Source organism: Zeus faber (genome assembly GCF_960531495.2).
Source record: "Zeus faber genome assembly, chromosome: 7".
In the NCBI taxonomy this organism is placed as follows: domain Eukaryota; kingdom Metazoa; phylum Chordata; class Actinopteri; order Zeiformes; family Zeidae; genus Zeus; species Zeus faber.
Window position 1 is genome coordinate 9,045,714 of NC_137203.1, and position 13,192 is coordinate 9,058,905.

The window sequence follows — 13,192 nt, forward strand, 5'->3', positions numbered from 1 at the left end:
TGTGCAAACGTTCATCTCCATCTTTCGTTCGTCTCAAGATCCTAGATTTCCCCTCTCCGGTGTCAAGGACGTGTCTCCACCTGAAGCCACAGCCCCTGCTATGTTGAAACATCCTGAACCCGGCACCGACGAACCGTTTCGGAGCCGCTTAAAATATTTCGGAATGCAGGTTTGGGTGATTATTTTTTTTTCTCTCTCTCGCTGAAAAGTTTTTCGGTACAATCAAAACAATCCACGTGAAACTCCAAAACCAGTCGACTCCTTTTGGAAGATCGTGTACGGACAAGGATACGTTTGCAGAACAGCGGCAATTCGCAACGGTACGAGGTTCGCGCAATGTTTCGAATGTGTAATCATCCCAATGTCAAGACTCCATTTTTAATCATTTAAGTCATTTTAAATGACACGGGGAAAAAACACGTTCACAGCAACAACATCCAAACTTACCGTTCGTGTGCATCCCCTGTCTTTGCGTCAGCATCTTCAGTAGTGTGTGTGTGTGTGTGTGTGTGTGTGTGTGTATGTAGATGTCAGAACTTTGGGAGGTGTGTGTATGTGTGTGTTTGTGTGTGCTGTAGCGCAGGTTGAAACCAGCCTCTTATAAAGCCATTCCTGACTTTGTGGAGATGCCGACAGCCAATCATTATTCTACAATTAACCCAGAAAAATGAAAAGCATTTCCTTCCCTCCAACGACACCACGCATCACATCCTGCACCTTGCTCCCACGGGGGAAGGTGCCCGCGGGGGTTTGAACCCCGCGGGCTCGGAATTTGGAGCCCTGGCTGAACCGACACGCCGATGATTGGCAGATTCCCAGATTTAAATGACGCGTGTTAACCCTCTTTGCGGTTGAGTCGGGATTCGGTTTTAAGGGAACAAGGAGGGGAAAAAAAAAGAAGAAAAACAGGATCGCGGGAAAATGAAAGCTTTCCGATGGGGTTTCATTCACAGTGATCTGTTTCGGTGGTTTGGAATGGGTGCCATAGGTAAAAGCGATGTTTACTCAGCGCCATTCATCTCTGGATCAATGGATCAACCGTGCCGCTACGTTCAAATCCTGGCACAGGATGGATGTATCGAGGCCTGACATGAGGGGGCGGCGGCATCTTCAATTAAACACAGTGTTTCAACGGCGCACTAAAGTGGACTTGACGTTATATGAAAACATATACATACTGTACATAACTTCTTTAATGATTTGCTGAACTCCTGTCTCATATTTCCACTGGCTTTGACTCCTTACTAATATCTGGTGGCTTTAATATTCATATAAATATAACCGAAAACCCTGCTGCCATTTTGGACGCTTGTTGGCGGTCTCAGCATGTGACGGGACCCAGCCTCCGCCGGAGGGGAGACGCCTTGCATCCCGTCGTCACAGAGGGTCTCAATATTTCGGATGCTGCTGTGACTGACCTTGCCTTACGGCCCCCATATCTCCCACTACCGCTGCTAACCATTTAACCCTTTACAGGCCAGCAAAAGCACTGACTTCCATTCAGGATCCCAGAAAGATTAAGCCTATTGTGATGTTAATGAGGGCACAAGGCCGGGGTCACATACACACACACACACACACAAACAAACACACACACACACACACACACACACACACACACACACACACACACACACACACACACTTTATAAATTTCAAGCACAAATGTGCCAACAATTGAACTAACACATATGGATGATTTGCCAATGCAAGGCTATTTGTGCAAATAACAAATGACTAAAAATAATTAAAAAATAATAATAATAATAAATCGCAGAATACCCACAATTCTCCAACGTCACCATATTACACCAACATGTTGACTGCAGGAAGAAATACACAATCCATCAAACGCAACAGGGAGTCAGTGAGGAAAAGGCATTCACCTCGTTGCATTTTTTATTTTATTTTCGTCTTATCAGTTCCTTTCCAGTCAATCTGGAAAATTCAAACGTGAACAATAACTGCTCAGTAGAAAAAATATTAATCTAACATCTCAAAACGTGAGCTTAAAAATAAATAAACAAATTAAATAAAGTAAAAAAGAAGAAAGAAGAAGAAGAAAAAAAAAAAAGAAACCTGTCAATATAAAGAAAGCACGTATCAAACAAGTTTCCCAGGAGGTATGGAGTTGTGAGCTCTTGGGCGTCTGTAAATAAATGTGAATGTTGCGTGCATGCGTGCGTGTGTGTGTGCGTGTGTGCGTGCGTGCTTGACCATGCGTGCGTGTGTGTGTGTGTGTGTGTGTGTGTGTGTGTGTGTGTGTGTGTGTGTGTGTGTGTGTGTGTGTGTGTGTGTGTGTGTGTGTGTGTGTGTGTGTGTGTGTGTGTGTGTGTCAATGCATCAGTGCATTTCTAGCAGCAGTCACAGTGTTCTTCATCAGCATGGCGACAGTCATGGGTCCGACGCCGCCAGGGACCGGGGTGATGAACCCGGCCTTCTCCTTCACACCTGCGGGGTCCAAATGGAAAAGGCCTTTTGCATCGGGATCAAACCGAGCGCGAATTTTACAGGAGAGCAAAAACAAGCTCTTGATGGATTGTAATTATTTGATTAAAAACAGCAAGTATGAACCGCTCATACGGTCAGATTTAAGTGACTTACCATTCTAAAAGATGGCTGCACCACAAATTTCGCGCCAAACTCAATCGAATGCCTTCTCTTTACACCTTTACGTTTTCAGTCTTTATTTTACAAAGAAAATTAAAGTGTAGTGACCTTGATCTTTCTTTCAAATGACACAAAAAAAATTTGCACTTTCAAATTTCGAGTTTGAAAATTTAAATTTGAATCACACAATGTACAAAGTACATTTGAAATCCGTGTATGGTGATAACTGGTGCACTGTGGAAAATCTTCCCCATGTGATGCACTTCAAGTTAGGATTGATCTTTTGTTTTTTGTTTTTTTTACAGTGCGCCAGTCAGCACCTGCCCCATGCAAACAGGGTTGAGCACGAACCCTGACTTAGCGCCAAATAAATGACGCCTGTTGATTGGGGCTAAAATAAACACCACATCCAAATGATTTATATGTTGGAACACCCATTATTTCACCAAAAAATGTAAAAAGTATATGTTTTTAGTCCATCATGTGCTTAATAAACCAATATCCCTATTGTACAGTAAAGTGAACATTTCTCAATGTTCCCTACAGGCCCCTACTGGAGTAATAGTACCAGTGGAACATTATTTACTTAAAATCCTCATTTACCCTCAAAGTTCACATCCCCGACGAGCCGCAGCTTGCCGGTTTTCGGGTCCCGGACACGATTAATGCCCACATCGATGACCGCCGCGCCCTCCTTGACCATGTCCGCCGTGATCAGCCCGGGGACGCCTGCGGAAATATTTTTTTAAAAAGTGACAGGAATCAGGAATTTCCTAGAAATAAACCCGCACATACCATCCTCCAAATCACAAGCTCGGACGGGAGATGGAGACTGGAATGCTACACCCACCCCCCCCCGAAAAACCCGATAAAACCTTATTGAGAAAACATGAATTGTGATCGTAAAACTCTCAAATCGGGCGCCGGAGCCATCTCGTTTAGAGGTTAAATACAATAATAACAACGTCGCCACAATGGAAACAAGTCTGGACAAAAAGGTTCAAGCTCCGCATTTATTTGCACTTTGGACCACGGCGCAGACACCGGCGTGACTCGGTGACACCCTAACCCAAACTACACCCTCTCTCTCTCCGACCGTCTGCCCACTGCAATTACACGCTCCACGACCACTTACCTTAATCCTTAAAAAACACTCAACCAGAGCACGTGACGCTTCAACGGGCGAGGCGAAAGCCGGCGTAGAAAACCCGGGATGGAACCGGAAGGACCGGGATTCCGCCGCTGCTCGCCCAAAGATGACGCTCGTGACGCAACGTTTGGGCGGTGAGTGACACGCAGGCAGACAAGGCCCCCTTTTCATCGTCGTGCAGTGTCCTGTTAATGCCATTTTCGTTTTCATTTTGCCTCACGGAGGCCATGCAAGCCGTCCGTCATCGCAGCTCTTGTAGATCGATTCTTCTGTGTAAATTAAGCGGATAATAGATACACCAACTGGAGGTATACCTCCGCCTTGGAGGACTCAGATGATCTGTTCTACTGCTCATTTAGTAAAGCTCCCCCATTTCGCTGAAATACACTCCACAATATAGTGGAAAGATGCTTTGACGCTGGTTTAAGCATTATGCAACGGTCGTATAAGCTCCTTAAAATCACCGTTGTTCACCCCCGGCTCTTGCTGGCAACCTGAACACACTTGCTATTTTCATTAGTTCTTCGATCTTAAGATGGATTTTCTCTCCGAGCTGCTTTCTGAACGCCCGCCGTAAACGCACCTCGGGTCCCTCTGGGACTGGTCTCCCAAAGGGTTCAAAGCTGAGTTAGCCATATGTTTGGTTTCCTTCCCGTTCTCTCTGGGATTTCGGACGGAACCCTCTGCGCCGCTTGTGTCGTGTCACGCCGACCGGCCACGCCTTCTCAGAACGTATTGGTTTGCTGTCGCACGTGTTTTTGGTTTCTTTGTCTTTGAAACGCGCCGTACGAATAAAGTTTTCCCCTGCCTCACCCGCAGCTGCGATGATGATGTCGGCCAGGCAGGTCAGCTCCTTCAGCTTCTCTCTGGGCGTGCAGCGGTGGGTGATGGTGACGGTGGCGTCACCTGCGGAGGAGAATTTAAAACAGGACAAGCTGAGCTCGTCTTTATTGTCGCACAAACACCACAACACATGCATTACGTGCAGCTACAGCCGACACACACGCGCATGCAGATGGCGGCCGTGAAATGTCTTTTCCGCATTTATCCCATCAAAGCTTGTCCTTCCTCTGGGGGGCGGGCCAGGAGCGGTGGGCAGCTAACAGTACAGCGCCCGGGGACCAACTTCAATGTCCATCGCTGTTCAGACGATGTTTCTTGTGCTGGTTTTTGGTGGGGGTTGTGACGACCTCATATGGAGGAAACCCCATGCGAGCATGGGGAGAACATGGAAACTCCACACAGAAAGGCCCCTAATCAGAAGATACCCTCCAGAGCACGGTGCCAACAGCGCTCCAGGCGGGAATCGAACCCAGGAACTTCTTGCTGTGAGGCAACAGTGCAATGCACTGCGACACTGTGGGCACCAGTACGGAAAACTTATCGTTACCTCACAAGTATTTATCTCCACTACACTATTGGACTGCCAATGGTTATTAATATTATGATGTACACCAGTGATTCTCAAACGTATTTTTAGTAGTGTATCCCCTCTGAGATCTTTTTTCAGCTGAGTACCCCCTTTGGGGGAAAAAAAAAAGAAAATTAACATAAATTACGTACTGTATGCCTGTCGTATGTGTTTCTTAAACATAATATATAACCAATATATTTTTACACATTTTTTTGAATTTTCGGAGCACCCTCATTTGAGAAACACCGATCTACACCGTTGCTGGCTCCGGTACGACACCTCCGCGTGTCTGAATGCACCGCCGCGCCCGAGGTTTCCCCACCGGCCGCCGGGACGCGTGCGAGTGGCTGAAAAGACACGACTTAGCAGTGACCGCGGCGGGAGGAGGACGGAGGGGGAGGAAGGAGGAAGGAGGGAGGAGGGAGAAGAAACAGAGTCGGGAGAGAGCGAGGGGCAAGTCGCGGCAGATCGTGCCGCAGCTCACATTCCTAAAGGGATGCGTCTGAAGAGGGAGAGAGAGAGAGAGAGAGAGAGAGAGAGAGAGGGAGGGAGGGAGAGAGAGTGGGTGGAGTCCTCCGGATGTTCTACTTGATCCGCTTCGCCGGTAGCGGATTTCATTGTAGAACACATTTTGTGTTTTTTCCATCCTCGGGGCCCCATCCCCCGGGCTGCTTATGGCCACTTAAAAAGGCCGAGTCGCAGCGCGGCGACACGCTGCGACTCGTCTGGTGGCGCGACGAGGGCGAAACCGGGCCGAGGATTAAGAGCAACGTTGTAACATAACACGGCAACAATATAACGATGGTACTTCCGCGCGTCAAGGTTCACCCTTAAAAACCGGGTTGGACCCAACTTGGCGCCCTCCGCATCCCTCCCCCGCGGCAACCGGCCGATTTGCAAGTTTGCCTGTGACTCCGAGCCTGTGCACGCCTGCCGTGGAATTTGCTTTTTTTTTGTTTCTTTTTTCTCTTGGACCGGGTATCAGATAATCCTCGGCCAATTCCGTCTACTCACATCGTGCAGGGTTGCGCGGTTTCACGCCATCCGTCTCACGCCATCCGGTCGTTACCAACCGGGGCTCGGATGACACCGCGCAAAAAGGGGTTAAACCGGTGTTTAATTATGACGTTACCGACTTCTGGGACGACTGGCGGGAAAATTATGCAACCGCTTCAACTGGTTTTTAACTTAATCACTTGTTATTTTGACGTGATTGGATTCCTGATTCCTGAAGTCCCCGGCGTTGAAGGTCGCTGTTTTCCATTCACGTCCTCACTCTCTCTCGTGTCTCTCATTCTCCTTTCCCTCTCCTCCACCCGCTTTTTGTACGGCTCAACGGACACGAATGTTGTCTTCGCCCCAGTTACTATCCAACACGGACAATTCAATATAGAACCCGAAGTCGCCCCTTGCGGCCGCCTGTGCGAGCGCCTCGTGTCGATTATGCACACTTTAGTATTTTTTGTATTTTTAGAGCTTATTGTGCGTAATCACCGGGTGTCGTGACATTTGCCGTGACCCTGCATATATGTAGGACCGAACGACACCATATATTTGTGCATTGGAGCAGACCGGATGGTTTCGCATGAGACAATGCAATTATTAATCCCCAATTATTTCTATGACAATGAATTGCCGACTACATGTCCCTGGCGGCGGCCGCCTGACCCGACGCCGGTGACACCACAATCCGCCCCGATTCCTTGACGTGCTTCTCCAAAGCCCTTTCCTGCTCTTCTTCCTGCACCCATATTAGAACATCCCGGATATTTGGGCGGACTCATAAACTCTATTTTTTTTTTTTCCTGTGCCAGGCCTGCCCCTAAAAGGCGTGCGTCACATCCTACTGTTTGACAATGAGGTGCGGCGTCAGAATCACGTCCCCGTCCTGATTAACGCTCTTCAAAGGTTAAATTCCAGAGAAAAATCCACATGACGCAACGGGGATTCACAGGAATTTCCAACTTGTAATTGCAGGGGGGGCCCGTGCATCCTGGCACCCACACATTAACACACACACACACACACACACACACACACACACACACACACACACACACACACACACACACACACACACACACACACACACACACACACACACACACACACTTACCACCGGGACGTTCATGGTTGCGGTCGGTGTGCAGCAACATGGCGATGGGCATTCCCACGTTTTTGGAGCGCCCCGCCACGAGGACATTCTTTCCTACCGTCTCTATACCTGTACGGACAAAACAGTTCTTCAGAATGAGGACATTCGCTCGCTGATCCCGGTTGGTTGCAACACAGAAAAGCGTAAAGATTGGCCTCGGAATCAACCTCGGCGTTTCATAACCGGGATGCAGTCACTCAGCGGCCCCTGGTCACGCCAGGAGTCGGCGAAGCGGGTACCTGGCAGCGGTTCACGGGATTTGTTTCATCACGTCACTCCCGGGTCGGCTTTTGTGTGGCAATTTATTCTGGCGAAACGAATTTCGTGAGACGGAGGTTGTGACACAACAGATGCCTTCAGAGGTCAATTTGGCCTAATCGCTTTTGACTACTTGTCAATGCCGCAAATTCAGTTGAACGCTGCAGGACGGCATTGCGTTATTCTGTGGATCCACTGATTGCGATGATTGCATTGAGATGAATTGAATTTGGTGATAAATATGCTGACTTACAGTATACAGTATGCTGGCGTGACCAGGGTCTTTGGGTTAAAGGACACTAATGCTTTACAGATCTATAAAAAGGAATACTCCCCCCCCCCCCCCCCCCCCACACACACACACACACACACGCACACACACACACCCCCACACACTGATACCAGATTTATTTTAGTCTTATGCCTTAGCTATTGGCCAATACAGAGTACCAATCCATTTATTTCACTTTTAATTTAAATCCCTTTAAATGTGAGCATTGCTATTGCATTATGATTATTATTATTATATTGTGTACATTTTTCAATATGGATACCCAATTTCAGCCTAATATCCGGTTAAAATCCAATACCAGTATCTGTATTGGTATAACACGTATACACATATATAACACACACACACACACACACACACACACACACACACACACACACACACACACACACACACACACACACACACACACACACACACACACACACACACAGATACCAGATTTACTTTGGTCCTAAACCTTAGCTATTGGCCAATACAGAGTACCAATCCATTGATTTCACTTTTAATTTAAATCCCCTTCAATATGAGCATTGCTATTCCATTATTTTTATTATTAATTATTATTATTATTATTATTATTATTATTATTATTATTATTATTATTATATTGTGTACATTTTTCAATATGGATACCCCATTTAAGCCTAATATCCGGTTAAAATCCAATACCAGTATCTGTATTGGTATAACACATATCTAACACGGACACACGCACGCACACAAACACACACACACACACACACCAGATTTACTTTCGTCCTAAACCTTAGCTATTGGCCAATAGAGTACAATCCATTTATTTCACTTTTCAGACACACACTCACACACACACACACACATGCACACACACACGCACACACACACACACACACACACACACACACACACACACACACACACACACACACACACACACACAGTAGTAATTAATCGGTATATGATCAAAGTGAAGCATGCTGGAATTTCATACAACATCCTGCAGCAAAGTCTGGCACCACAAAGTCTCGCCCAGGATATTTATTCTAATTACTACATTCATTATGAGCAGAGAGGATAGTGACAGATTGAGGGACTGTGTGAAACCGTGAATTGTTTGGTGTGGCGTGGCTTTTGACTCAGCTTTTATTATCTGTATGCTCACAGGGTGCAGTGCTCGACTCTGTAAAGTAGGAGGCAGATTTGGAACCCGGGTTTAGAACGTAATGGTATATTGCCATCTCGTGGCCATGTATGGCAGGACATAAAATAGGAGCAGACTATTCACTGATACAAGAATTATTTGGTGTAAAAACATTGTTTTATGTGGGTGTGTGGGTTTACCTGCCCTTTTGATGATCTCCCAGACAGCAGCGGGGGTGGCAGGCACCATGGACCTCTGGTCCAGACACAATTTGCCAATATTGACAATATGAAAGCCGTCCACGTCCTTCTCCGGAGCGATGGCGTTACACACCGCCCGCTCATTGATGTGCCCTAGAGACCAAAAACATAATAAGATCAAAGTTCAGCGCCATGTTAAGGAATTGTGAGAAGCTGATTTATTAACTAATGTCACCTCCCCTGACGGAATTGGTCAATTTCACCTCAAAGTCACCTCAGTTCTAAACTGCGTCAATGAACCCCGCCCATCATCCCAGACTCTGAATTACTCCCATGAGTGTGTTTATTCCTCTGATTGCTTTGGCTGTCTTGGTCATTAGTCATTATTTGAAAAACCTTCGCCCGTCCTCCACCCGACCCACGCTTTAGTTAAAAGTCCATATTTGATGGATACACATATGCCATCTTGCTGGTGGTGATTTTCCAGCCATGCAGGTGTTTACCAGGGAGCGGGAGCTGCACGAGGAGGCCGCTGACCTTCCAGTCACGGTTCATCTTGTCTATGAGCTCCAGCAGCTCTTCCTGAGAGACCGATCCGGGTCGTATCACCGTGTCGCTGGAAATACCTGCGCATGGGAAACACACGCACGCACACACACACACATAAAGAACAGGCCATACACAAGAGAAAGCACGACAATTGAGATGCAGTATGACGTGTGTGTGTGTGTGTGTGTGTGTGTGCGTGTGTCTAGTGACCCTATGGTAGAATAGCGTAGAGAACCCTCGTGCAGATTTTTATTTGCACATTCAAATTTGCTCGTACGCACGGTGCGGCGTCTCGCAACGAGCAGTGCTTGTGTTACATCTGACCCAGAACGCTGGCCGCCCGGGTCTTGTTCCTGACGTAGGTGCGGCTGGCCGGGTCATCTCCCACCAGGATGACCCCGAGGTGCGGCCTCATGTTCCCCTGCGCCACCAGCTCCTCCACGTCGCGCTGGATCTCTCTGTGCAGCTGGCGAGCCAACTCCGTCCCCGAAATCACCACAGCTGCATGTCTGGACACGAGAGATAAACACGTGTGTTTTTGTGTGTGTGTGTGTGTGTGTGTGTGTGTGTGTGTGTGTGTGTGTGTGTGTGTGTGTGTGTGTGTGTGTGTGTGTGTGTGCGTGCGTGCGTGCGTGCGTGCGTGCGTGCGTTATGGCCTGGAATACACAAAAGTAAACTTTGGGTAGGAATCCTGAGTCCCCAGAGGAGTTGATTCCCTAGATCGGAAGAGAATCAGGAGGAAATGTCTCGTTTTAAGGGTCTTGGAGACAAGACATTTTGATTTGGGATCAGCCTAAACTCGTCTGGGACTCTCGAGAGCAGAGCAGAGTTGTTTTTGGAGTTTAAGTCTCGGCTCCTACGGTGTGAAGCTAGAGACGCGTTTCAGATTGGGTCCAGATGCCGGTCCCGCATCTGGACCGGCTCTAGTTTTCAAAAGTCAAACCACTGCGGGGGAGACGCATTTTTCCAAAAATCCGGCTTCTACCCAATGGCTGTGGAGAAGGCAGGGTCACCTTCTTTGCCATGCCCGCCGGGGGGGAAAAGCTGCGAGCGACCACAAAGGCGGAGTATGGTGGAGACCAGCAGAAAGAAAGGGAAATGCAGCTACAACCAAAACTGGGGAAACGTATAACCGGGTGAGGCCGGTGGAAGGCGATTCTCACAGAGTTTTCCTGCGTAGTTTGCCAGGGTTTCAAGATTTGGCACGGAGGGGGCGAAACGTCGTGAAGCGACACAGTAGAGAGGCTGGGATGTGACGAGCTCAGGGGGCGGGGCCAGTCCCAGTGTGCCAAAAAATAAAACCAGATTCATCAAGTGTGATGCCTGCCTTTGGAACGTTGTCTGGTGTATCCCTGCCATTAGACCAACATGTGTGACCTGTGTCGAATCTGTTCACAGCTTAAACATTAGTAAAGGACTGGGAATCCTGTGATTAGCTACGGTTTGTTCCGTTCTATTTCAATGCTTTTTTATAGATACATATTACGCTGTTATATTACTCAAACTGATGGCTTGGACTTAAATTTGCACAAGTTTAACTCTTGTGGAAATCTCACTGTACAAGAAAAGAGCCTCAAATAATCACTAGTAGTGATTTATCATTTTATCCCCTTTTCTGAAGACACAAAACAGAAATAGCACAGACCTCAATGGGCCGCACAGTTGAGGAGCGCACAGATTCTGGCCAAGGAGAGAAAAGCTCCATCTCATAATAAACACAGCCTAATAAACACAAGTGTATTTGAAGAACTGATAGATCATGCATAAAAAAAGACTATGAAGATGAGTAGAGGACATAGACGACAATGTATCAGTGAGTTTGGGTTTTAAGTGTGATTGGGAAACAGGCGTCCATGGTTCACCTTGACCACCGGCCCCCGCAGCCCCGCAGCCCCGTCGTCCTGTTGCCCTGTCGCCCTGTCGCCCTGCTGCTCATGCAACCTGCAGCTGCTCATGCAACACAGCTTTTGCTGACAGTCCTGTCAGTGCTTATCGTGGGGAAAACTGACCGTGGTGCTGACTGACCTGACTGACTGACTGACTGACTAATTGACTGAGTGACTGACTAGCTGACTGAGTGACTGACTGACTGGCTGACTGACTGGGTGACTGACTAATTGGAGGGCAGACTGGCTGACTGATTGACTAATTCACAGACTAGATGACTGGCTGACTAATTGAGTGGCTGACTGAATAATTGACTGACTGACTGACTGGCGGACTTGCTGGCTGACTGACTGACAGACTAATTCACTGACAAATTCACTGACTGGGTGACCGGCTGAAAGACTGAATAATTTGCTGACTAATTGACTGAGTGACTAATTTACTTACTCACTGACTAAATGACTGAATCACTGACTGGCTGGCTGGCTGGCTGACTGACTGATTGACTGACTGACAGACTAATTGACTTACTGACTGAATAATTGACTGACTGACCGACTAATTCACTGACTGGCTGGCTGACTGACTGACTGACTAACTAATTGCCTGACTGACTGGCTGGGTGATGACTGAATCTCTGACTGGCCGGCTGACTCACTGACTAATTGCCTGACTGACTGTCTGACTAATTGACTGACTGACTCACTGACTAAATAACTAAATCACTGACTGACTGTCTGACTGACTGACTGTCCGCCCCCCCCCCCCTTGCTAAATCTGCAGGGTTGCGTTGCACCATCCCTTTCTGCAAATCCGCACCTTCTGTCACATCCTTCTGACACGTGACGGCGCTCCTCCACCTGCAGGACATGATGCACCCTCCCCCCGCCAGAACACACGCACGCACACACACACACACACACACACACACACACACACACACACACACACACACACACACACACACACACACACGGAGGAATAACTGATGTGATGATGTGATCTGCGTTACCTTGCCACCGACTGGTGCACATGTCTCCTCTGGCTCTCGCATTTCCTGTGCGTTCGCAGCTTGGCTCTGCAGCGGGGATGGTGCAGCGCCAAGCCGTTACAAATCCTGAAGGAGGAGCGTAGCGGTGAGACGGAGGCGGCCATGTTCGTGTGCGCGTGCGGCGTGGAGATTACGGTGTGTGCGTGCGTGCGTGCGCGTGTGAAGGGGGGGGGGGGGGGGAGGGCGATTACGTGCAGCCCACTGAAGTACTACAGTACACGGCGCACGGTCTCGCGCGGGGTGAATCAAGGTAGAAATGAAATAATATAGAATTTAATTATATCACAGATATCAATTCATAAAATGGAATAAATGCCAGGAAACAGAATGACGGTGACATACCCTGCAACAATCCCACGTCACACGCCGCCATCCCGTTAACCACTCGAGACGTCATTATCCCGTAGAGACGCACTCACCCCCTGCGTGTGCGTGCGTGTGTGCGCGCGCGCGCAGGCACGTGACCACGTTTGAAACGACTCGGAAGTCCGGAGTCACTTCCC

The 13,192-nt window shown here is 48.0% G+C and overlaps 2 protein-coding genes across 2 annotated transcripts in view; both read right to left on the reverse strand.

Moving 5' to 3' along the window:
• Window positions 1-568, reverse strand: part of LOC307233352 (epigen-like) — a 2,282-nt gene extending 1,714 nt beyond the window's left edge. Inside the window, exon 1 of the mRNA XM_080004682.1 lies at window positions 448-568. Within this exon, the coding sequence (XP_079860808.1) occupies window positions 448-481 (34 nt within the window). The 5' untranslated portion in view covers window positions 482-568. The remainder of the gene's footprint in view (window positions 1-447) is intronic.
• Window positions 569-2,335: 1,767 nt separating this feature from the next.
• On the reverse strand, window positions 2,336-12,796 carry LOC307233147 (bifunctional methylenetetrahydrofolate dehydrogenase/cyclohydrolase 2, mitochondrial-like; the record flags this gene model as incomplete). The annotated part of the gene is made up of 8 exons (XM_080004366.1): window positions 12,651-12,796; window positions 10,076-10,260; window positions 9,706-9,828; window positions 9,203-9,355; window positions 7,291-7,398; window positions 4,574-4,666; window positions 3,214-3,339; window positions 2,336-2,451 (listed from the first exon to the last, which is right to left on the reverse strand). Exons 1-8 carry the CDS (start codon window positions 12,791-12,793, stop codon window positions 2,336-2,338), a joined length of 1,047 nt encoding a protein of 348 aa, XP_079860492.1. The 5' UTR covers window positions 12,794-12,796.
• Window positions 12,797-13,192: the final 396 nt, after the last annotated feature.